Source organism: Homalodisca vitripennis, chromosome 4 (assembly GCF_021130785.1).
Source record: "Homalodisca vitripennis isolate AUS2020 chromosome 4, UT_GWSS_2.1, whole genome shotgun sequence".
Taxonomy (NCBI): Eukaryota; Metazoa; Arthropoda; class Insecta; order Hemiptera; family Cicadellidae; genus Homalodisca; species Homalodisca vitripennis.
The window spans coordinates 147,883,065-147,910,935 of NC_060210.1; the positions used below are offsets into that span (position 1 = coordinate 147,883,065).

At 33.6% G+C, this 27,871-nt stretch overlaps 1 protein-coding gene across 2 annotated transcripts; it reads right to left on the minus strand.

Moving 5' to 3' along the window:
• Positions 1 to 357: 357 nt before the first annotated feature.
• LOC124360283 (proteasomal ATPase-associated factor 1-like) lies at positions 358 to 27,765 on the minus strand. 2 transcript variants are annotated; one of them, XM_046813785.1, is made up of 8 exons: positions 27,659 to 27,765; positions 27,189 to 27,250; positions 20,582 to 20,622; positions 17,537 to 17,730; positions 14,788 to 14,883; positions 9,828 to 10,033; positions 9,548 to 9,687; positions 358 to 942 (listed from the first exon to the last, which is right to left on the minus strand). In XM_046813785.1, exons 2-8 carry the CDS (start codon positions 27,239 to 27,241, stop codon positions 458 to 460), a joined length of 1,215 nt encoding a protein of 404 aa, XP_046669741.1. In that variant the 5' UTR covers positions 27,242 to 27,250; positions 27,659 to 27,765; the 3' UTR covers positions 358 to 457. The 2 variants fall into 2 exon arrangements, with proteins under 2 accessions (XP_046669741.1, XP_046669740.1); XM_046813784.1 differs by lacking the exon at positions 27,659 to 27,765 and having other exon boundaries at positions 27,189 to 27,499.
• Positions 27,766 to 27,871: the final 106 nt, after the last annotated feature.

A 27,871-nucleotide genomic window follows, 5' to 3' on the forward strand; every position in this document is an offset into this window, starting at 1 on the left:
ACGAACTGATCCTCCCAAAATATTTACATTAATATAAAACTAAAATTATTTGATCAAACAAATTTGTACCATGTCACAACCTAGAACTTCATAACCAGAAGTGACATGTATATGTTACAGTACTGAAAATGGGTCCTCTTTTCATCAAATTTCTTATGCAATGAAGATGTCAATATTGGTTTAATCAATAATGAACGAAGTTGGATTTAATTAGCTTCACATCCAAATTTTTAAAGTCAGTTTGATAAAAGTTAGAATATTAAGTACACAATGAATTATAAAGAACCTATATGTTTAAAATATTTTTTTTAATTCTTGCATTAGCTATCAGGAAAAATAATTAAAATATTGCAAACATAACTTACAAGAAAACACTATATTTTTTTAAGAACTTTATTAGATTAATGAAAGTGTCATATAGTACATTATACATTAAACAAACTGAGATGAGACAACTTTATTGTTGATCGTTTAATAGGGTGTGAATAACCCGTTCTACTGTGTACCTCCTGATGAGAGCGTCCCTGCTGCACGTGTAGACAAACTGTTGTTCAGCGCATAACTGATAGACTGGATCACAGTTGGGACCAGTGAGTACGACCCGTTTGTCTGGATGTCTGACGTGTCTGAACACGACAGAACCGTCTGCATGACTACTCAGGTGTCCTCCATCTCCGTGCCGTACCACACACAACACTGCACTATTCGACTCGTACCAAGACTGAACGGGAACATTGGGGTTGTCCACATTGTACAACAATATCTCCCCATTCTGACAACCGACCACAAAGTGCGAGTCTGTAATGAAGGCTAAAGTGTTGACTGGTGACTTGCAACTAAATGAGAACAGTGTCTTGCGACTGAAGATGGCTATACAGTGGACACTCCCATCTTCACATCCCAGCAGTACTATCTTGTCCTTGGTATCTACTTCTTGATCACCTATAAAAATGCATTACACTGATGACATTGGTCTAGTGTTCAGATTTGTATGAAATACATGTCAGGTAAAATAACTGCACAACATGTAGAAAAGGTCTTATTAACTTGTGCTAACTATATTCAATCCAGAGGACCAGGACCTTTAATGCATTGTGTCCCTCACCCGAATCAAGTGCTTCCAAACGAGACTCCAAGCTTTAATGGTCGACCTGAACTCTGAATCATCATCTCTGTTTCCAATGAGCACAAACCAATTTAGTCAATTTATTTAAATTTTCATACCAAAACAAAGAAGGTGTAGCCAGTAGTTGTGGAAGGGTGTGTAATGGTAACTCCATGGCTCACTAGACAAGAGTACAGATATGCAGGATTCAATATGTCTACCATCAAAGTATTGACTGCCCAACATCATAGTTCTACATCAGGCAGGTATTTATAGTTGTGAGAGTGTGTGTAAACCTACACACCCACCCATACCTATACTCTGTCTGGTAATCCATGGAGTTACTATTACTCACGTTTCAACAACTACTGGTTACTTCACCTCACAAACATTACTATATACATGCTGTAGAATCGTGGTATGCAGACACTACTTTGAAAGTAGGAATATGGCATTCTGCATACCTATACTCTGTCTGGTAAACCATGGAGTTACTATTACTCACGTTTCCACAACTACTGGTTACTTCACCTCACAACTATTACTATATACATGCTGTAGAATCGTGGTATGCAGACACTACTTTGATAGTAGGAATATGGTATCCCTGCATATACCTATATTCTGTCTGGTAAACCATGGAGTTAACTATTACTCTCACGTTTCCACAACTACTGGTTACTTCACCTCACAACTATTACTATATACATGCTGTAGAACGTGGTATACAGACACTACTTTGATAGTAGGAATATGGTATCCATCCTGCATACCTATAAATCTGTCTGGTAATCCATGGAGTTACTATTACTCACCACGTTTCCACAACTACTGGTTTACTTCACCTCACAAACATTACTATATACATGCTGTAGAATCGTGGTATGCAGACACTACTTTGACAGTAGGAATATGGGTATCCTGCATACTATACTCTGTCTGGTAAACCATGGAGTTACTATTACTCACGTTTCCACAACTACTGGTTACTTCACCTCACAACTATTACTATATACATGCAGTAGAATATGTGGTATGCAGACACTACTTTAATAGTAGAAATATGGTATCCCTGCATACACTATATTCTGTCTGGTAAACCATGGAGTTACTATTACTCACGTTTCCACAACAACTGGTTACTTCACCTCACAAACATTACTATATACATGCTGTAGAATCGTGGTATACAGACACTACTTTTGATAGTAGGAATATGGTATCCATCCTGCATACCCTATACTCATGTTGCCTGGTAATAAACCATGGAGTTACTATTACTCACGTTTTCAACAACTACTGGTTACTCTCACACCTCACAACTATTACTAGATACACTGCAGTAGAATCGTGGTATACACGCGACACTACTTTGATAGTAGGAATATGGTATCCATCCTGCATACCTATACTCTGTCTGGTAATCCATGGAGTTACTACTATTACTCACGTTTCAACAACTACTGGTTTACTTCACCTCACAACTATTACTATATTACATGCTGTAGAATCGTGGTATGCAGACTCTACTTTGATAGTAGGAATATGTTATCCTGCATACCTATACTCTGTCCTGGTATACCATGGAGTTACTATTACTCACGTTTCCACAACTACTGGTTACTTCACCTCACAACTATTACTATATACATGCTGTAGAATCGTAGTATGCAGACACTACTTTGATAGTAGAAATATGGTATCCTGCATACCTATACTCTGTCTGGTAAACCATGGAGTTACTGTTACTCACGTTTCCACAACTACTGGGTTACTTACTTCACCTCACAACTATTACTATATATATGTTTTTTTTTTTTCTGTAGAATCGTGGGTATGCAGACACTACTTTGATAGTAGGAATATGGTATCCTGCATACCTTTATTCTGTCTGGTAAACCATGGAGTTACTATTACTCACGTTTCCACAACTACTGGTTACTTCACCTCACAACTATTACTATATACATGCTGTAGAATCGTGGTATACAACACTACACTACTTTGATAGTAGGAATATGGTATCCTGCATACCTATATTCTGTCTGGTAAACATGCAGTTACTATTACTCACGATTCAACAACTACTGGTTACTTCACCTCACAAACATTACTATATACATGCTGTAGAATCGTGGTATGCAGACACTACTTTGATAGTAGGAATATGAGTATCCTGCATACCTATACTCTGTCTGGGTAAACCATGGAGTTTACTATTACTCACGTTTCAACAACTACTGGTTACTTCACCTCACAACTATTACTATATACATGCTGTAGAATCGTGGTATACAGACACTACTTTGATAGTAGGAATATGGTATTCCATCCTGCATACACCTATACTCTGTCTGGTAATCCATGGGAGTTACTATTACTCACGTTTCAACAACTACTGGTTACTTCACCTCACAAACTAATTACTATATACCATGCTGTTAGAATCGTGGTATGCAGACTCTACTTTGATAGTAGGAATATGGTATCCTGCATACCTATACTCTGTCTGGTAAACCATGGAGTTACTATTACTCACGTTTCTTTTTTACACAACTACTGGTTACTTCACCTCACAACTATTACTATATACATGCTGTAGAATCGTGGTATGCAGACACTACTTAGAAATATGGTAATCCTGCATACCTATATTCTGTCTGGTAAACCATGGAAGTTACTATTACTCACGTTTTCCACAACAACTGGTTACTTCACCTCAACAAACATTACTATATACATGCTGTAGAAACGTGGTATACAGACACTACTTTGATAGTAGGAATTATGGTATCCATCCTGCATACCTATACTCTGTCTGGTAAACCATGGAGTTACTATTTACTCACGTTTCCACAACTACTGGTTACTTCACCTCACAACTATTACTATATACATGCTGTAGAATCGTGGTATGCAGACACTACTTAGAAATATGGTATCCTGCATACCTATATTCTGTCTGGTAAACCATGGAGTTACTATTACTCACGTTTCCACAACAACTGGTTACTTCACCTCACAAACATTACTATATAACATGCTGTAGAATCGTGGTATACAGACACTACTTTGATTAGTAGGAATATGGTATCCATCCTGTTCATACCTATACTCTGTCCTGGTAAACCATGGAGTTACTATTACTCACTGTTTCCACAACTACTGGTTACTTCACCTCACAACTATTACTATATACATGCTGTAGAATCGTGGGTATGCAGACACTACTTAGAAATATGGTATCCTGCATACCTATATTCTGTCTGGTAAACCATGGGTAGTTACTATTACTCACGTTTCCACAACTACTGGTTACTTCACCTCACAACTATTACTATATACATGCTGTAGAATCGTGGTATACAGACACTACTTTGATAGTAGGGAATATGGTATCCTGCATAACCTATATTCTGTCTGGTAAACCATGCAGTTACTATTACTCACGTTTCAACAACTACTGGTTACTTTCACCTCACAAAAACATTACTATATACATGCTGTAGAATCGTGGTATGCAGACACTACTAGTTTGATAGTAGGAATATGGTATCCTGCATACCTATACTCTGTCTGGTAAACCATGGAGTTACTATTAACTCACGTTTCAACAACTCCTGGTTACTTCACCTCACAACTATTACTATATTCATGCTGTAGAATCGTGGTATGCAGACTCTACTTTGATAGTAGGAATATGGTATCCTGCATACCTATACTCTGTCTGGTAAACCATGGAGTTTACTATTACTCACGTTTCCACAACTACTGGTTTACTTCACCTCACAACTATTACTATATACATGCAGTAGAATCGTGGTATACAGACACTACTTTGATAGTAGGAATATGGTGTTCCATCCTGCAATACCTATACTCTGTCTGGTAAAACCATGGAGTTAGTTACTATTACTCACGTTTCACAAACAACTGGTTACTTCACCTCACAAACATTACTATATACATGCTGGGTAGAATCGTGGTATACAGACACTACTTTGATAGTAGGGAATATGGTATCCATCCTGCATACCTATATTCTGAGGTCTGGTAAACCATGGAGTTACTATTACTCACGTTATTCAACAACTACTGGTTACTTCACCTCACAACTATTACTATATACATGCTGTTAGAAATACGTGGGTATGCAGACACTACTAGAAATATGGTATCCTGCATACCTATATTCTGTCTGGTAAACCATGGAGTTACTATTACTCACGTTTCCACAACAACTGGTTACTTCACCTCACAAACATTACTATATACCATGCTGTAGAATCGTTGGTATACAGACACTACTTTGATAGTAGGAATATGGTATCCTGCATACCTATACTCTGTCTGGTAAACCATGGAGTTACTATTACTCACGTTTCCACAACTACTGGTTACTTCACCTCACAAACATTACTATATACATGCTGTAGAATCGTGGTATACAGACACTACTTTGATAGTAGGAATATGGTATCCTGCATACCTATACTCTCTCTGGTAAGCCATGAAATTACCATTACACACATTCCAAATACTGGTTACAACATCTCACAACTATTACTACCTGCCTTGAGGTAAGATAATAACCCTAATGCATATATTCCAATTAATCAGGAGTTTCATATAAAACCTCTAAGCAGAATTGAACTTGACAAAGTCATATCATCTTTTAAAAATAAATCTCTACTGGGTATGTCGAAGTCTCTAAGCCTATCACTAAAAATGCAAAATACAATAAATTAAACCTTCTTATTATTCAATTATTAATTCTTCTTTTGCAAGTGGAATATTTCTAAACAGACTAAACATTTCTAAAACAAAAACAGTCTTTAAGGAAGGGAATACAATAGATCCAACAAATTATCGCTCATTGTCTATATTACAAACATTTTCTAAAATATATGACCGTATAATGTATACAGATTAGTGGAAATTTTGGAAATCAATAGTTTATTTGATGATGAGCATGGGTTCAGATTGGGCAAATCTGTCATTATTCCCAGAATTGGGTTTTTAGAGTCAATTTTAGATGCCCTAGACTAGGATGACCATGCTGTGGGTATCTTTATGGACATCAGTGAAGGCGTTTGACAGTGTCTGTCATAGTATCCTTATTAGAACATTACAAAATTTAGTAATTGTGGGAGTTGCACTAACCTGGTTCAAATCATACCTAAAAAAAATTGAAAACAATATGTAGAACTACAGTGTGATTTATTCAAAACCATTAAGATTTAAAAGCCGTACTAAAATTACATCATAACACATATTTACAAGAACAACGTAACATTAAATATATCTGTCAAGTTGCTCCAGAACAGGAACTCATCCACTGTGTAGAATGGTCGTTGAACTAGCCATTTTTTCAAATGAAGTCTGAGATTATGGTTGTTTCAACTCTTCAATTCATCTAGGAGAAGGTTGTAAATTTGGTGCCGGCGTATGCTGGTTTCTATGTGTACAATGCTGTGGTGAAATTGAAGATTGCAGTAGTATGCAAATATGGTATTGTGTTAATGAATAGCAGCAAGTCTTTGAAGTCCACATTTGTACAAGCAGATGAAATCAATCCCAGGACACTGAGAACACTATCAAAAATTCCATATTTTGAAAAGATTTTCCTGCAGCTATCACATATTCCCAATCCAGCCAATGTTCTTATTGCCCTCTTTTGGAGAAGCAAAACTCTTTCTAGGTTGCCACAGGACGAGCCTCCTCATAAGGTGTTTCCATAGGTCATATGGATCTCGAAAAGGGCGTGGTAAGCGACTCTTGCAGTCTTTGCTGTACCAGTAGCAACAGTTCTCCTCATAGCATACAATGAACTGCTGAGTTTTTTTACAGAGGATGTCAACATGGTTCTTCCAAGAGAGGTCAACATCCACAATAACTCACAGATGTTTGGTGTGGCCAGTGGTTTCAAGATTAGGCATACCAGCTACTTCATTTTTCTTTGTTCCAAATATCAGATGCTTTGTCTTTTCTTCATTGAGGACCAAGTCATTGTTGTTGCAGTAGTCAAGGCTCATATCAAGTGAATATCACTACTATGAAAGAGTTGGCCTCAAGATTGTTCACAAATTTGTGTGAATATAGGATGACAATATTGTCAGCGTACATGAAGCATTTACCATAAGGTTTAATATAGGATGGTAAATCGTTTATAAACAATATGAATAAAACTGGCCCCAACACTGGCCTCTGCGGGAAACCCCTAGATACAGGTAGTGGAGCAGATCCTATCTTGCATGTTTCACCTTTGAGTAGATTAGTTCCACAATCTGAGATCTGTCTTCCAGATAATTGGCAAACCATTGAAGTGTTGTTCCATTAATTCTTAAATAACTCAGCTTTTACAGAATTAGATAATGGTTTAAGCAATCAAAACCTTTGCTGAGATCTAAGAATATTCCTGTGACATTTTGGCCATTTTCAATGCTGTTGATTATTTCTTCAACCCTCAAAAACCCATGCTGACTCTCAGTAAGAAGAATATTGATATCGAGATGTAGACAGAGCCTTGTTAAAATAATTCTCTCAATAATCTTTGAGAAGGTTGAAATCTAAGATATTGGGCTATAATTTCCTAATTTCCTGTGTCATCCTTTTTTCCTTTTTTGTGCAAGAGAATGACTTAAGCCAATTTCAGATTGGAGGGAAAAGATTTCTGAAGAAGTGATAAGTTAGCTACATACTTATGCTGTAAAAGAAGTTCCTCTTTGCAAAAACCTTAGAAGTAATCTCGTCTAGTTCTGCAGATGGCTTTGGCTTTATTAGTTGATAAGAGTTCATTTAGACTTATATGGCCACTATAATTCTGGGAGACAGAGGGCACAGATATAGATTGATTTGAACATAGCCAGCAGACTTCAAGGTATTATCAGCGATGTTGATGAAGTACTGATTAAAGTGGCATGTCATTATCTTGAAATCCATGATGCTTTCTCCATTTACATTCAAGGACTATCTCAGAATGTTAACTTCTTAAAGAATGTCGCTTACAGTCGATCACATCCCAAATAGCCTTGCTTTTGTTGTCAGATGTATAATATGACTTGCACTGGAAGTGCGTCAAAGTTCTTTTAGCTTCAGGTCATAATTTTTTTTTAAGTTTTTGCTTTTAATTTATTCTCCTCCTAAATACACTTAAAAGATACTGGTTATTGGCCTCCAAGAATATCCACTTAAATTCCCTGGCTTCTTCATCCCAGAATACCATCCTTCTTGATCCTCTGTCACTTCTTTATTTTTTTAACAGCACATGAAATAAAGTATTGAAGTGACAGACCTTATCAAATTGTTACAAGCCTCATTGACATCAGTGGTGTTGAAGACGTTTTCCCATGATCCCAGAGCTAAGTGACTTTTCAGTTGATTTAAATTTCTTTAGTTGATGTTTCTTCTACAGGATATCATAGGTTTGTTACCAGAAGTAGGCAAACTCAGTGAAGTCTGCATCACCTGCACTACTATTTGGTCTAGGCTTAAATTGGAACAAACTGTGTCAATAGGTAGCAGAGGTTGGGGTGATCCTAGTTGGAGGCAGTTTGACTCTTTTTATGTTGAAAGATGCTAGCATTTTATTTAGACTCCTTTACGGATGAATCTTTTAAATTGTCAATATTTAAGTCTCCAATGATTAGAATAAGTGAGTTAGTTGTTGGAAATGAGTCAATATTGTCTAGAGTTTGTTTGGAAATGGCTAAGAAGTTAGGAATGACCTTAGAATTACTGAGACTAATTTTTATTTCAGCAATCTCGCAAATGAGGAATATGCTAATATTTTCGATTTCCAGATTTACAGATTCATTCCTTAGGGTTATTATATCTGAAGATAGCAACTCCAAGTTTGATATGAGTTTCCCAGCAATACACTGCTATTAGACGGAAACCGATGAGCTTGGTTTTTTATCTTTTCAGAACAGTTTCCATGTTCTGTTAAGACAATCAGTTCAGCAGATCTTGTAGAAGAAGATTCATTATTTCAATTTTATTCTGTAATCATCTGTCAGTGTTTTGATGAAAAACAGTCAAATGTTTGTCACTTTTATATGGGGTTGAGCTGTTCTCATGCATTTTCCCTCTTCTACCTGCTTGTTTGCAGGATGGACAGAGTTCAGAAATATCCTAGTATTATATTTTTGTTTGAGTTTGCCTTTTCGTCTTGGATATTTGGCTAGTAAAAATATGCCCTTCTTCATGTGTGGCTCTATTAATGGTATGTTGTGGAGGTGAGTAGTCGATGTTGTATTGACTGCAGGACTTTAAAAACCACTTCATCTGGTCTAATTTGTGTATACTGTTCAGACCCCTTCTTCTGCAAGTTAAATTCCCTGTGTAGATCTCATTTCATTTTTGGGTAATAGTCACAGTAAGGTTAAAATGGAAGAACACTTCTTAAAAAGGATATGTAATAAACATTGTTCCATGACTTACTTGGTTCAGATTCTGGTTGACCTAAAGGAAGTGACGCAGGAGCAGTAAACACTTGACAACAATTGATGGTAGAACCCAGTTTCACAAGATCTGCTATACAAGAGGAAGAGGCACAGCACCACAGCTTGGCTAGACCGTCTCTGTTAAAAAAACAACTTCTATTAGAGGAAATCAGTTTCTTTATTCCAACAAATTGGTGTTTTCTGTAGCAAACTGTAAGGATCTAGTTATTTCTCAACTATTCTGTAAAAACAAGTCTTACTAACAAAACTTGACTCACTTGCTCACAGAGAGAACATTCTTTCCCCTGCCAATAAAGTCGAAGTCAGTGACAGCCATGGTGTGTCCAACAAGGGTAACTGGACAGGTGCCAGTTAAAGCACACCAGATCTTGAGTTGCATATCTGCCCCACCGGAGAGTACCACCACTCCTGATGGGAAGAACTTGCACTTGTATACGTCACCGACATGTCCCGTCAGCGTACACTGGTTCATTGCACAAAATTACATCATTGTACAGTTCTTACTCTATCCAGCAAGAAATGTTCTTATAACTAGCTGCATTTTGAAATTAACTTAGAAGTCCATAGCTTAGTATTCCCGACACTGGCTAGCTATACACTTTGTCAGAATGGAATGAATGAATGAATGAATTGATTTATTTCCCAAATATATGTACAATATTACAATCCAAACTGTACAATTAACTTCTAAATTTTTATTACATTACCGAACGGAGTTTGAAATGAGAACAAGGAATAAACATCATAAGAAATAATCATAATAGAATAAACATCATAAAAATAACATCATGTATAAAACATTGTCCTTGGGAAATGAGCCTGCATGGGCTATGATGCCTGTGCGCAGACTCTCAAGCCTGAATAAATAACGGACTGGATATAAATAAAAAAATTAATATAAAATATAATACAAAATAATACACTATTATATACCACATACATACATACACACACATACATATATACATATACATGCTTACACATACATACACGAATATGGAATGAATATTAAAAGGAAAAACCGTGTAATTTTAATTTGTACCTGTTTTAAAGCGTTGAATATTATTAATTTTAAAAACATTTAATGCTGTTGAATTTTGTATACTAATACAATTTCTACAGTTTAAACAGTTTTATTACCAAATTTTAGATGAGTTTTTTGTTGACTATACGTAATAAGGATGCAAAATTTTCTTAATAGACAAAATATCTCATCTGCAATAGTTTGCCGCAATTTTTTGATTTTTTTAATTTTTTTAAATATTATTAGTATCTTCGGAGCTTGTCTTATCTCTTCTCATATATTTCTTCACGTGACCCTGACATCTAGTAGTCTTTTATTCACAGTTTCTAAAATTATTAAAATTATTTTGCTCCACCTCCCAGTTTGGCAATACTCCCCAAGGCAAAAATTTAAAATTCAGAATACAATAAGTCAGTTATAATAAATTCAAGTTCCAGTTTGCATGTTTTCCTTTAATTAAGACACATTTTCTTCTGAAATATAAACACATTTTTTTTTAATGCTTAAAAAGTACATATGAAGGGGTGTCAGAAAGCCAAGGGGTACAAGTGACTCTTTTTGAGTTTTGAGAAAACAAGGTTTAAAGTTTTAAGTTATATAATCAAATCCAGGGACAAATATGTTCAGTAAATTTAGCACATTATTTTTTACTGGTATTTCAAAATGCTAAAAAACCTTTTTTTATATTGGTTTGAATTTCCCTCTTTATGATATGGGCTACTATCTGATAAGAGGTGCCACTTGTATCCCTTGGCTTCCAAGTGGAGTTAGGAAAAAAAATTAAGAACACAGGCTTTTATGTCCAAATAAAACCCACATTTTATTACAAAACCTCCTATCTTAAATATTTAGTCATAATCACTGTCAAAAAAGTTTTCTAATTCAATGTTGTCTTCTTCATGATGAGGGTTTTCCTCACAAGGTTGATCTTCTCTTGATTGGGCCTGTCTTGTTGTATTCCCTTGGTAGTCTAGAGATCTGTAAAATCTGTGGTGAACCGAAGGTACAAATTGCAGCAGATTAAGAAGATCCTTGTACTTAGATGCCTTTATTTTCTTTTTGTTTGTTTTTGGAGGCAAAAGGTGGCAGTTGAGTCGGAATCCTTCCTGGGTTCTTAGCGATCATGCTATATTCTGGAAACGGTAAGTCTTTATTGAAAGTAGTTTTGTAGAACAAAGTCCAAGGATGATTTTTTTTTCTAAATTGTAACCACTGCATCTTACTGATACCCTGTACAGATTTAACATAGAACTTGTGAATGGCTTCCATGGAAACAAAATCTTCATCTGACATCTTTTTTTACCATGAACTTTTTTACTTGCTCCGGCAATAATCTCCATCCAATCGTCAGGAACATAAACACCCCTCTTCGTGTTCCTCTTTCATATTTTCTATCTTCCCAAAGTCCCTGTCACAGTGGTTGTAAGAATGCCCAGTAAGCAGAAACTTCAAATCAATGGTCTCAATGTTAGTTGTATTAACAACGTGAAACCAGAACTTTACTGTGATGTGACTCTTGTTCTGGCCCCCACAATTGTCGCTAAAAGCTGTCAAGTGGGTTACAGTTGGAAGAAATGATTTTATATACTGCAACAAACAAGAGACAATTTTCTTCGCACCCTCTAGAAGCTTGTGCTTCATGCCACATGAACATGAACGCATTACCTGTACAGATATCATGGACGTTGAAATTATAGGTACAAAAGTTGACAAGAGTAGTAAATTCTAGTACAAGTTAGTATTGGGGTTGGCAACATTTTTTGGAGGTCAAAGCATATCGCAACATGGGTTGGGTCATCTTTTACCTCCTTTTCGCACGTTCCATTTTCAGTTTTAGCAGTCTCAGCTTGATGGAGGTGAAATTCTTTATCTGTAGTAGCTACCTTTGCTTCTTCATCTCCGTGTTCGATGGTGTTTTGCAACTTATCACACGTATTTATTGCAAGTGTCTGTGTGTGGTCGATGGAAAATAAGGTTGAAACAAGTGTTGAAAATATGTCTGTAATAAGATACAGTAGTAGGTTCTACGCCCCGATCTTCACAGAAAAGCTTGTAACATTCATACATCTTTTTTTTATGTAAAGGTTTCTGTCAAGATATTTCCTGTTTGGATTTTGATGTCGAGAATAGTGACTGGAGTATCTTGGAAACATTGCAATATGCTCCTTGACCAAGTCAGTTTTTTCCTGCACAATTTTGTTGGTAGGAACTTTACGCCCTCTTTTGTCTCGAGGTGGAATACCTGTTTCAGATATGTGTTTCTTAGAAGCAACATTAGTAATTCGCTTTTTGAACAATACAGTAAACAGAACACATTCCTGAACAAAATGTCTGTAGCTGTTAGAGGCCAAGGGATACAAGTGCTTGTACCCCTTGGCCTCTAACTAAAACAGCTGATGCTGAAAGTAGTTTTTCATTTTGCCACTAGATCTCAGCATTTAACAGAGTTTTACTTATACCTGTTGGCCACAAACATTTTTAATACACTCAGGATATGGCTTCTGCAGTTTAACTTAGAAAAAACCATAAAGTCACTTGTACCCCTTGGCTTCTGACCCCTTCATATGACAAGTTGTTTACGCACTACCTCCTGCATAGTTGAAATTTATTGTCACATTGTATAATATTTGTAACATGTTTCTTAAAGACAGAGTTTTATAAATAGATTATTTGAATTAGTATATTTTGATATACAGTTATTCAAACCAATCACAGAATTCTTTTAAAAGCTTTCCAATTGAAGGTAATTTACAAATAATGCAACACAGTCTACTAAGATTCTAAAAGAACAAAAGATAGATTTTATCATGGCTATTTGAAAGTTTAGGGTAAATTATCAAAAATTAATCTTTTTAGAAGTAAAATAGCACTGCTACACTTTTGTCTGCATACTGGCTAATATTTCTTCGCAATATGCTATAGACTAAATAATTTTTTAGTAGAAATGTAAATAATAAATTATTAAATTCATTAGTTAATTTTGATTTTCCACATAAATTATTTATAACAATAATAATTAATATTAATTATGTATTAATAACTCATTATCAATAGTAATTTATTTATTAATTAATTTTTTCATTGCACAAAACATTTTACACAATACTATTTGACTATAGGCAAACTGGTGCATATTGTCAGTGACTTAAAATAATATACATATGATCATATAAAACCAGTTAGTATAATAAATCACCAAAAAATCTACAAAAAACAGTAGATTATTAAAATTCTAAATTACATGTTTTTGAGATATTTGTCAACAGATTAAAAACATTTATTTGTGAGATATAACATTTCTTTTTTGAAAGTGTCATACTTGTACAATGACTTAAAATGATCAGGCAGCTTTTTATATAGCCTTAGAGCAGCATATTGGGGAATTTTCTCAAATTTTCCAGTTCTGTGAATTCGATATTGTAAAAAGTCAGTATGCTTATTATAACTGTGAAAGTGATTGATTCTGCTGTCTGTAAAATTATGGGTTTTCCTCACAAAGAGAAGTGACTGGAAAATATAAATGGATGGAACTATCAATGTGTTTAAGTATTTAGAAAATGTTTACATGGTGTTGTGTAAGTGTTCTTTGAAACCATGGCTTGGATTATTTTTTTTCTGCACTACAAACACTGACTTATATTCCACTGAATTACCCCAAAATATTATACCCTAGGTTATTTTAGAATAGACTGAGGATAAATTCTAAGAGTGTTATGGTCAACTGATTGAGAAAGAGTGAGCATCATAAAATAGGCTTTACTTAGTGTTTTATTTAGATTTTAAATAAGCTCACTATTACATCGAGCACAATTACTGTAGTTTGAGGAAGTTCATTACTTATGTTTTATTACAGTTCAGTAATAACCCATTCGCTTTGAACCAATTTTCCATTAATGACAGATCTTTGCACAGTTGCTGTCCGAGAGAAATTTTGTTCATCAACTTCATTTTATACAGTGATACTTTTAGCTTTGAGATTTAAAGTGAAAAGCATTTTAAAGCAATAAATTGTATGATTTCTTATTACATTTTCATACCTCTTTTTTTTAATATACTGAAAAAGAAAGGATAACTTTAAATACTGGTTTAACTATAGTAAATAACAAGAAGGAATCTTTGACATGACACAAAAAATAAATTCACAGTAAAATAGATTGTAATGAGAAAGTAAAAGCTATTTAGTATTAAAGTACCTTTAATTCACCTTGGTTGAAGTCCCATACAACTAACTGATTGTCTTTACAGGCAGAAACACTATATCCTTTATGTGAAATTCCCAGGGAAATTATCTGAAAAAAAGTTTAACAACTATTTAATACATTTTCTAAGTTTCGGGTAAAAATACTACATTGTACATTATCATTTTCCACTTGAACATACTTCCTCTTTTTGAGTGTAATTTTGACTCACGGCTCCTACACTTCTCCAATATTCTGACAATAATATGTATCAATTGTTTCTCCCTATCCGTTGATACCTGATTGATCCACAAGGTGCTCCACAAGAGGGCGGTACAGCTTTGAGAAATGATATTAAACATAAAAATTTATAGGGAACATATGGTCTATGAACATATGGTCTATCTAGCGTTATTTAATGTCCATCTCTTTGTATTATTCTTTAAAAAATTAAACACTTAACAATTGTTTAAATTAATAGTATTACAAACTTGCAATCTTACTATAAACAAACTGTTAAAACTACTAAATTTGAGTTGTTATTAAGTAAATCAACATCTGTACATCATAGACCATTTCAATTTATGAGTGGCAGTAAATATTCTTTAACTTCTTTAACCTTTTGTTTACGTGTTTACAAAAAAAATAATAAAATATTCTGTTGACGTCTCATTTTAATCTGGATAGTAGTTTACTACCCTTATATTTTCTCTCCAGAACATATGTTAAATGGTTGATGTATGTTAAAACTAAACATAAATACAATTTAAATTATTTATCAAACTTTGAGTGTTAAACAAAAGTTACAAATATTTGGCTAAAAATTAGTTAGGACAAATAATATATCAATCCTTGGGAGTTGAGAATATAAAGCTATTAAATAAGTGAGGAATGAATCATTAGTCATCTCTAGATTTGAATTCAGTACTTTATAATAAAAATCTGATTACACAATATAATAAGAAAATATTTTTATTATTACAATTAGATTATTAATTTGCTAAATTTGATCTATGTAAATGAAGTAACAGTAATTATCAGCAATCAATTCTCAGCCAGCAGAAAAAGAAAATATGACATGGCTAGTAACTTGTTATAGGGGACAAACTAAAAATAGTTGTTTGGATATCCGTAGATCGTAGACATAGTAAGTGGAATCTAAGTGGGCTTTTTAATAAGCTAACAAATTAATTTAATCTCCTTTTGATTCAACAAATAGTTAAGAAACAACTACATGAAAATAGATAAAGGGCCCAAATTTAACCCTTCACACAAGTATGGCGACAAATCTCGCATTTAAAATTTTTGTCTCCAATCACGCATTGTAAAACTGGTGATAAAATGTGTTAGAATGACAACTGAACGTCAGCCAACAGATGCACTCTATTGGTAATTCTTGGCCATCTGTATAAAACTGGTTATCCAAGCAACGGAACACCATTTTTTCGTTGTACGCTGGTGCAGTTGATAGCTTTTTCCATGTACAGAGGATGACAGTGCAATTCTTAGAGGAGAACTGAACACAAGCTCTTTTACTTGTCGAATTACATGCTATATTTTACATATGAATATTTTTTACGACTACAGAATGACTTTTAATTGAGATTTCAATGTTGTATTTTTTTAAATTATGATTGTACTTTCTCTTTTCTGTGAATTGAAAAATTTCATATTTTGTTTTCTGTACATAACTTGTAAAAAAATATGTTTAAAAAGTCTTTAAAAACTTAGTTTTCATTTTTTTTACTTCTTGTACTTTCTTATACTAGGAGAACGATTACAGCTTTGAAATTCAATCACGTACAGGGAATCTATTTCTAATATTTTCATCAAATGTAAGGAACAAGGTGTGCCAAAATAAGATATCCCAGGTTTGAACTCAAAAATGTTCAAATATAATAAACTTGTAATAAATTGCACATTGTTTTAAAGCTCTAGTCAACAGAAATATTTTGGTAAAGTTTATTTTCAATGAGATTTTGCTGTTTCAAGATAGCATAACAAAACGTAACAAAAATGGGGTTTGCATAAAATCTGGTATTTTCTACAAATTTGAAAATATAATTAATATTTTGTAAAATATATTTTTGTAAACAACATTTTTTTTATAACAATACTTTGTTCATAATAAGATAAGTTTAGCTTTATGTAAGTAACAGAGCAGACTTTATGATGCTGTAAAAGAAAAAGCATTATTATTAATTTCCATAAGTAGATAAAAATTCTATGCAATTGAAAACTTCTACATTTTCAGTAAAATATTTCAGTAAATGCTTGGACTCAAGCATGTATCTATAAAAAATTCTCTTTATTCATACACAGTTAATTAAAAATGTTCTTCAATACAGGAATGATGTTGTCAGTTGGCACCTCAATGGTAGGCAGTGGAATTCAGACAAATACCTGCAAAAACCCTGAGATCGAAAGGATTAAATATATACAGTAATCAATCTTACCTCTATTTATACATTTTTTATCTTGGTTATTTATATAGCAAAATAGTAACAATATTAAGTTACTTCCTACACAAACCAGAGTGTTAACCTTAAATATGTACGAAACATGAGCGTTTAATTGCTTACTTTGTACATTATTTTAGCATGTAAATTTAATTAAATCCATTAAAATATTGATTTTTAACCCTTAAAATTGTTTATTCACTTTTAGTAATCAAATATTTCTTTTAATATTTACTTTGACAACTAATTTTTAACTGAACTTGTAATTAAATTTGAAAACAAATTATTTTATGAAAGTTACTTACACCTTTTTTATGAATCCCGGAGTACACTTTGGAAGCTGCAATAAATGTTGTTGCAAATGGAGCATCTTTAAATTTCACTTGTAGAGAGTCTTTAGAAATTTTCTCAACAGAAAACCCATTTGATGCTGTAATCTTTGGTAATCCATTTGTAGCAATCTGAGTGCATCTTAGTTTACCATGGATACTCTTTTCATCTGTTAACATAATAATAATAAAATAACTAATAACGTTTAATAATAATAGAAAATAACATTAAATTTGCACAATATATTTTATTCACACATAATAAGTCAAGTACTGACTTTATAAATAATACCATTTTACTGTGTTTATAGGCAATAAATCAAACATTACATTCAACCAAAACTCTTCATCAGTTTTGCCACCTTCAGATTTGTAGGTATTCACCAAGGACAGAATATTTTCTAAATACCTAGTTACTTCTCGTCCCATTTACCATATTTAATGAGCAAACTGTAACACACATATGATTTTCTCACCATGGGTATGTAGATATATCCAGAAAGTATATGTTTCACTGATCAAAGGAAACAAAGGCCTACCTATTACAGAAAAACAATTTGTTGTAAAATAATCACTATACTCTAAACTGTATTTCTACAGAGCTACCACCAATCTTTAAGAAATTCATCATAATATAAACCAAGCTTTTACATTCCTTTTTCATAGCAAGTATTAGCTAAGTGGTAACATGTTCTTTGATCTTGTTGTTAAACCTCTTGCCAGCAGGGTTAGATTTGAGATGAAATCAAGAAGTTGTCACTAGAAGCAATGTCCAGTAGTAACAAAGGTGATTGAATGGTTATCAGCAAAATTCTCTAAAAGATCATATCAAATTTTCTGTGTATTTTCATGAATCAAAACTATGCCACTAGTGAATATTCTACAGTGGTATTTCACAACACAATTTTTAAAATATTATAGTAATATTTTGCAATAACAGCTCTTCTTGATGTTTTTATTTGTTTGACTCTTTTCTTTGCTGATGGTGTGTGCCACTATTCCACTGATTTACAGGTGTCATAAAATAACAAACAACAAACTTTTTTCCTAGTTACTAAACTGCTAAGGAAGTTGCCACCATCATTGTTGTAATGATTTGTCAAAACTACATGTGCACTAATCAGGCACTTATTGAGTTCCTTGGTTAGAATTGTTGGTACTCAGCAAACACAAATATTTCAAAAACCCAATTTTGTATTTAAAAAAATGTCATTTGATGTTGAATTTTGGGGGAAATCTTTATGCAACTAAAAGAAATTGTGAAGTTATGGATTTATTAGATATTTTATCTAATTGTATGAAGTAGTTCCTCATCAACCAAAGACTTCTTTATATATAGATCTTGCATTCTGACAGTTTATTTTAGTTTGGCAACTGGTTTCACTCTCTAAAACGCATGGAACAGGTTTATTCCACATTCTGGAACATGTGCATAAAACTAGGACCATTAGCTTCAATACTCCAATGTTATAATTCTTCCTATGTAATGCCTTATTATAATCATCACAAGTCTATGTACATCTTACAGTAATTATTGTTATCTTGTTTGAGAGTTTGCTGAAACCGATGTTCAGTGTTAGGTGATAAATTTATTCTGCCATTAGTCACCTTCAACTATGGAGAGAAATGACAAAAAAATAGATTTTTGGATAATCAAATAAACCAATTCAGAATTCACAAATAGATAGGTTATATGACCTATACACAATCCGTATTTCAGCACATCACTCATCATGAATCATTTTCTTTTTCAATCAAAGATTTGAAATATTCCTGATTATCTGAAGACAACCAGGTAATGCCTGATAATGAATGATCTTTGGAAAACCCAGAGTCGAGGGGTTACTAATGAAATAAAGTAATGGTTTACTTCAACTCTTCATTAACTTGCAGAGTTTCATGTTAAACAAATTTAATCATGCCATTATTAACTATAATGAAAAAACTGCCAATATAACTAGATTATTTGAAAATGAACTATTTCACTGTACTGAAAGAAAACATTTACAAAACAGTTTTTAGCCTCAGTCAGGTTCAAAATAATGATTCTGAACAATTTAAATTTAACCCTTAAAGTGCTGAAGAAAATTTGGCCTTGGTTCAATTTGCGTGCACTTGGAGTTTTAAACAAATTCTGTATTTACCAAAGATAAATTTAATTTATATTTTTTAGAAAAAGAAATATCAAAAAAAACAAATCTCCACTGGTTTTACATGTAGATACACCGTATATATACATGGGCTTAAGGTGCCATAAGATTACATTTGCATACTGCACCTCGTCGCATCACGAGATGAAAAGTCAATAAAAGATTAGCACTGGTTTTTATTGGTTTTTCACACAACACACAATCCAATTTGCATCCAGACATAAATCAATACATTTATGTATTCCTACTCATTCACAGCATTTAAACGTGAACTAAAATGAACACAATAAACTAAAATAAGACAGCACAGATATTCCTGTATATCGTGTTTAGCGCAATTTCAATCCAACAGACATATCCATATGCCGCGTTTTAAGGGTTAAAAGTTTTCCTGCAAGAATCTCTTTCATCTACTTAGAACACAATAGGCAGTTACAAGAAAAACCCGTACCAAGATAGACTGATGGTAGTTGTTGCACTTCAATCCCCCTCTACAACCATCACCAAACAACGTTGCCAGTTTTATGTGTATGAAAGATTACTGAGATCCGGAAAAATTACTGAGATGAAAAGTCGATAAAAATCATTAGAGGTTATCAACAAATATGCATACGTTCGATTTCATCCATACTTTTTTCAGACAACATGTAAAAGAAAAAGAAACTGGTAACCATAGCCACTTACTAACGAGAACAGCTGGTGGTCAACACTGATATGGTTATTTTGGTACAACTATAGCTACTACATATCAACAATAAATTCTGATTGAGATACAGATACAAATACCATTATAATTCCCACCTCTTTTCTATAGGAAAATTATAGTTACTCCATTTCCCCCAAAACACTATCTCAAAATGTCCCTTGTTACCTTTTACTTTGTATGAAATCCAAGCTTCACCTTCCAATTTCCTAAAACAAACAAAATGAAAAATATGATTATTTGTGCCTAATATATTCAATCACTCGATGTAATTATTTATTTTATTGTATATTTACTTATTTTAATATACATTTACTTCATACAATTTGGAATGAATAGTGCCACATACTACAAATTCTTAAAACTAATATAAACTAAGGTTACATAACAATAGTGACATTACATTCTTAAAATGAGTAAAAAACATGCATGCTCTACATAGCCTTCTAACATATTCATTAGTCACAACATCACTTTAAATTAAACATACCTAATTAATACATTCTAAAAGCTCTGTTCTTATTAGAATTAGTTATTAATTTAAAAGAAACACTCCAATAATGTATATATTTTTTTATTTCTGTATGTATTTTTAACAGAAATAAAAAAGTATACATTATTGGAGTGTTTTTTAAAATTAATATACTTAATTAAATTAAATATAAATTTAAAAACTTTGAAAATTATAAATTTATAATAATATTGATACTTAATAAATGTTTATATTTTTCATTGCTTTAATCTCTTATTTTTATCATTATGAATTTCTTCAATAATAGTCATAGTATCGAATGTGAATGATTTTGACTGTGCACTGGGAATTTTCTAAGATTGTCTCTGATACACATAATAGATTCAAAAATATAAAGACTGGTAAAGTAGCCAACATGGTGACGAGACACTCGGCAACTTTGAAAAAGAACAAAGATATGTTGTATGACAACATTGTAGTGGACATATCATCCATCATATGTCCACGTTTATCAAATATACATAACCAAAGACTAATGCAAATTTCGGATCATAAACCTGTATATTGTATACTGAAATGGGAGAAGAAATTTAAGCTGAGCCGAAATATATCACTTAGAAAGACTTTTCCAAGTTTGATAGTCAACATGCTGTTAGTCAGATTGCAGACATCAAGTGGCAAGGCATTTGTGAAATAAAAAGTGTAAATGACATTGAGTAAGCTATCAGTTTATGAATAATACATCATGATATACAAGAGCCTATTGTATGCAAAAAAGTAACCAAAAGGAAGAATATTGTGATACAAAACCGGAGTAGCATCAATATAAATGATGTAATAAATATTGGAATGCAAGGACAAACGGAAACTGAGAAGCATACTGATTAGCAACGAATAAACTAAGTGAACTACATATAATAATAATAATAAAGAGAGCTTTTTCTTAGACAAATTGTCGTCAAAACAAATCCTAGTTTTGGTATTGTCTAAAGAAATGTGAAATATCTGAATGTGAAAACGATGTTAATCTCGCAACAAAATTCAAGGTGGAATAAGTCAATAAATACTTTGTTGAACTAGGATGTAACAATGATGTCGATGACACTGTTATGTACTTTTACAATACCACCAGACAAAATTGATTGATTAATGGATTTAGTTTTACTATTTTCACTGAAAAAGAAGTAATGAATGAAATAAAATCAAAAGTAATTGGAAGTAACAACATATCGATCCAAATGATAAAATCCATGAATCCTTTTGTAATTGGAGCATTTAATCATCTTATAAATGAGTCTCTAAAAAGTGGAGTCTTCTCAAAATCAAGGAAATTAGGTATAATACAACCAATCCCAAAAATCACTGCACCAGCTGCTCTTGAACCTATTTCCATCTACCAACTAAGTCAAACATTTACTGCCTCGTTTTAGAAGAAATCACAGAACCTAACCTACACTGCTCTTACCAACCTTTTAAGTCACATGCTGGATGCAAAAGACTAAGGTAGATATAGTTCCCTAGTACTACAGAATTATTCTAAAGCTTTTGACTCAATGCACCATGAGAGGTTGTTTGAAAAAATGCATTATTATGGTAAATCCATGACGTAATAATAATGTGATCGACTAGATGAAGTTTTACTTGAATGACAGACTGCAGATCACCAGGCTGGGAAGAGAAATATCTGGACGGTTGTTGCAGAAAAGAGGTATTGATCTGTTATGTTTGTAACCTTCATGAAAGTAATATTGAATTCTGTATTGATCCATCTTCTTGATTTAATAATAAATCTTCTGTATCAATACTGGACACACTATATCAAAGGAAAACCTAAAACTATTAAAACACGTTAACACACCAAGATATTTAAATGCATGGGAGTCATAACACATAAATCAAACAAACACAGAAGATTTATTAAATCAAGAAGATGGACCAATAAAAAAATTTAATAATACTTTCACGAAGGTTACAAAAATGTTTTCTGTTGTTTTTTATTTACTTTTTAAATATTTTCAGTTTGAAAATAAAAACAACAAATATAATGATGAGGTTACAGTAAATATATAAGGAAATATAAATATACCATATTGTTTACTTTAGCCACTTCACAATATTTGTTGTTTTTAAGGAAGAAAATGCTTAAAGATTAAATTTAAAAAAACAGCAAGTAACAATTAAATTTTGGAAAGATTTTTCATCTTATTAAAGGCACTAGTAGTTTAACGGGCTAATAGTATTGCCTCTGGCTAAAAGTGCAGACTGCGCAGATTGTAATTAAAGTAAAACATTCTTTGAGATAGTACTGATCAGTAAAATTTCAAAAGGCTTATCATCAATGTTTACTAAATATTACAAACTCACCTAACCATATTAAACGCATCTAAAACAACTAAACAATGGTATAACCTTACCTAAAGACAACGGATACTACATTTTTGCAAGAAAAAAAAGGTAAAATTCCATGTTGAACTCAAAACTACCAATATAAGAACATCATTCTAACACAATCAAAAAACTTGATAGAGCAACCACTAAACATATTGACCATAGGTAAAACCGCTATGTAACTATGACACAAACATATCACAACTCAAATACAAAATGGCTAATGGTGACGAAAAAACACAAATAACAAACGTCTTTATTTGAAATGTACAACAAAGCAAAATTTTACCAATCATGAAATGGGAAAAAATAATATAATACGAGATGTGCCAATACGATGGGTATTGGCAAACAAGACCGAGATAATAGAGTGAAAACAGCAATCAAACTTTACCATAGAGGTAGAAACAATTGATAAGATTGTGAAAGAAATGAGAAAGTGCCGAAAAACTCTTAAATTATCCTCATTAGTAGACCTTCTCTGACATCTAACATTCTACATGTGAATATTGGCATCTCGATTAAATCCCCTCCAGTAATGCTTAACCCTCCTAAGCTTGTTATCCTCTCTCCCCAAACCCTGAAACTCCAATTTTCCTCAATGCCTTAGATTGAAGAACTCTTAGGGATATAACAACCCTACAGCTGGCATAAAGCGAATTTTCATCGTCAAAGGTCCGTCTGAATTGGCAACGAAGAATATTTGTCACCAAAGTAGACATATACAGTTATTTAAATTTTAGGTATTAAAGGTCATATAAATGACTTTTATTTGATATATTCTGAAAAAGCATTATCTATAGTAACTATTTATTATTCTTATTTTGATTATCGTACAACATTGGACATCATTCTCAACGGACAGCTCAACGTCATACGTGTCAGCCACATTGTTGTGACAATGAAGTTTAAGTTTGGTAATTGTCACATTAACGGCCGGAGCGGCAAAATACGAGTTTCGCTTTATTAACTTATTGGAATCGTCCTACAAGAACAAGACAATATAAGGTTTGACAGGGTGGACATGAGAAATAACGAAGTTCTAGAACATAAAAAATTGAACAACTGTTCAAGCGCAGAGCAATATTTCCATGTTCTACATCCACATCGGGCATCACGTGACCTTTTGTGACCATGATTCAACCTCGTGATGACGTCATCGGATGTGGCGCCATCTTTGCAAACATAAATGAAAAATAATTCTGAAATGAGCAGAATTTTGATCCAAATGAACAATGTTTTTCTTAAATTTCAAGCTACAAATTAACCCATTGCGGATCACTGACGAGCTGGGCTCGTCACACAGCAACCGGGCCTAACGGTACGATGACGAGCTCAGTTCGCAAAAGCGGTCTGCTTTAAAATTTCCCTCCAAATAGTTCTTTTAATGTCTGATAGATCATGCGATCGTCTTCACTTGTCAAGTAAGAGTATTTAACAACGGTCTATGTTTAGAGTTTTCAAAAGTTTTATAAATATCCTACAGATCGCAGTTGTATGTCGAAGTTGAAAAAATCATTCATATGAGTTTACTCTCTGCTTTTTAGCGCTGATTGGGTGTTTTCCTCAGTTGTTATTATAATACTTTTGAGGTTAGTGACACAATGAAAAGACGTAGACGTACATGTTGGCGGGTTTAGTCTAGACAATGGCCCGGATGTTGTAATTGCTTCGCCCAAGCCGCTTTATTTAGCAGACATCATCCCTGCCACCCTGGAACCTTGCTCGCGTGTTATCATTCCTACATCACGGATACCCTAGCAGGCCCATGTTCCATCTGAACGAATACATTCACAGCTGAATTTTCTAGTATACAATAGCGAACGATACTGTGGCGTACCATTGCTGTTCGTGCGGCGGCCGCTGACCGTAAATTAAATCGTGCCCGCTGGTGCCCGCGCGCCAAAACAATACGATCCGCAATGAGTTAATTAGTTGCTATCGAGTTGAGAACGAGTGCCTCCGGCCATCAGCGCTGGCTTCAGCAGCACCTTCGGTGCTACCACGCGCTAATGTCATCGAAAGAAAAACATCCCTCGAGATAGTACCTATCAGTAAAATATCAAACTCTAGTGGGGCTGATCAGAAATATAAATTGAATTGTAATGGAAAGGCAATTATGTACTGTGTAAAAAAACTTAACACATTGTCGGAGTCTGGCTCGCTATTTGCTGTTTTTATAGCCTGGTCTGCATAAATTAATGGGTTTTCGGTTTTCGGATTTTTTTTAGAAAACTGTTAAATATTATGTATATGATATTATATTTTCTTGAAAGTTCTATCTTTCCTCTTTAAATTGATATGTAAAACTTTATTCCTATAAAATCTAATTAATTTTTTTTTTAATTTCAAAACTTACCTTTTTTGAAGAAAAATAAAAACTCCCGCATGTCTTGTGTTACTTGAAAACTAACTTTTGAATAAATAAAACAAGTAATTTCAATTTGTTTAAAGGGATTTACTATATAGGCTACATATTTACAAATAATTTTAATTGCCAAAAAATTTTAACTGCTAAAAAAATCACACAAAATCCTTTTTAGTGTGATACTCTTCGAAACAGTCAGGTACGCAGAGTGCCACATTACAGTCCTTGCAGTAGAACCTGCTGAAATCCAGATCATCATCGGTGTCATCAACAATATCAGAGTCCATATCTAACTTAACTCTAATTCAGCTAATATACTGCCCTCTTCCATTGTTTTTTGAAATGCGCGCCTCTCCATGATTGTTGTCGTAGACATACTGACGACGCGCCAGGCCACGTCAGTCGATAAACAAAAGCCTCAAGCGGGTATGACGTAGAAGCGCCTGGCGGAATTTTTCTGAACTAAATAACAAAGCTGGCTTTCTAATGCAGCAGACGGCACTCGAATATCACTCGGGCAACTCCGTATATCAATCGGCAAAGCTGTGCTCGAGTCACGCTAGAGCGCTGGCCGGGTGATTAAACAATGGCGCTCGAGTCTGGCTCGAGCGTAGACTCGAATGTGTTAATAAATCATGAATACCCCTAATATGAATACGTATATAAATGGACATTAATAGAGAACACTTACCATTAGTGTTCCACAGAATGTACAGAAACTAAATAATCTTGTTTCGGTCAAAATATAAACTCTTAACATGCCCGACAAAACACTCCGACACACCAATTCACTACGATTGGTCGAACTAGTGGATGGTTGATCCATGATCGTCACGCACTCACTCGATCCAAACTACAGTACACGATATCTAGTGAAGCACTGACTTCTGCCCCAGAGCGTTCAGATAACAGATACGCTATCAGTCCCAGCCGCAGATAATATTTACAACACACCAGTTCACTACGATTGGTCGAACTAGTGGATGGTTGATCCATGATTATCACGCACTTACTCGATCCAACCTACAGTACATGTTATCTCAGACTTCTGCCTCAGAGCACTCAGATAACAGATACACTATCAGTCCCACCCGCAGATAATATTTACAGATATCCAGACACAGCACACAAACAGAACATTAAAACGTTAAGAACTTTACTATTTTTGTATATACTCTCTAAAATCATGTTATTTGTCATTTGCACCCCCTAAAACCATATAGGCCTATATTTTTTTGTTCAGGAGAATGAGCAGAATACGTTGATAACGTCAAATTCGTGATTTGCCACTTCAACCTTTAATTTTATAATTTCCCTAAATTTTTCTTCTGGGAAAACTGACATATGGGCCACCATGCATAATTAAATGATAATGATTAAGCTACAAATTTTATGAAAAAACGGTAGATACTAGGGTTTTACCACAAGTGGCTGACACTGTTCGTATTGACATGTAAAGGCCTCGCACTCCCACTTTAAATATAGAAAATGTTATTCAACACTAAAGAGTTAAGCTATCACATGAAAACAACTAAAATGTTTCTTACCATAGTACATCATCCCAATCATACTGAAGAGTCATTGCAGAATTGTAATTCATTGTGATTTACTGCAATAAAGAGCCCAAAGTTATATCAATTTCATTTGATTTACGACACTTATTACACTTTCAATAACAGTCTAACAAATATCATTAGACCAATGTAACACTTCTTATCATCTATGAGCATTTAGGTTATGTTTTGTTAAATCATTTAGTGGCAGCCGGCAGGTACAAGGCAGTACAGTTTATGCCAGTAATGGTGCCGTTTTTTTCACCTAATACTAGACAGGCTAAAGAATTAATATCAATACAACTTCTTTGTGCACTAGTATGTGGTTGCTACATAGAGTAAAAATATTTGAAGACTATTTTTACAGCTTTTTATAGACGTTTTAAACATTGTTAGTTGACGGTTTGTTCAAATATATGTGAAAAACTACGTGAATATTGACAACCTATTTCTTTCGTACTTACTATACGTTCATTTGTTTTTGGGTTATTATAAGATAGGAACATTTCTAGAAGATGTAAAATCATTAGGTATGATTAACAGTAACATCATGGGTCTTTTCGTCAGAAGCCCATCAGACTAGCCTAACTGAAAAAGAAGGGGTTCATGGTTGAAGAAACCAAGACAGGATGACATAAATCTTTGTGTTCGTATATTTGATTTACATTACTGTATTT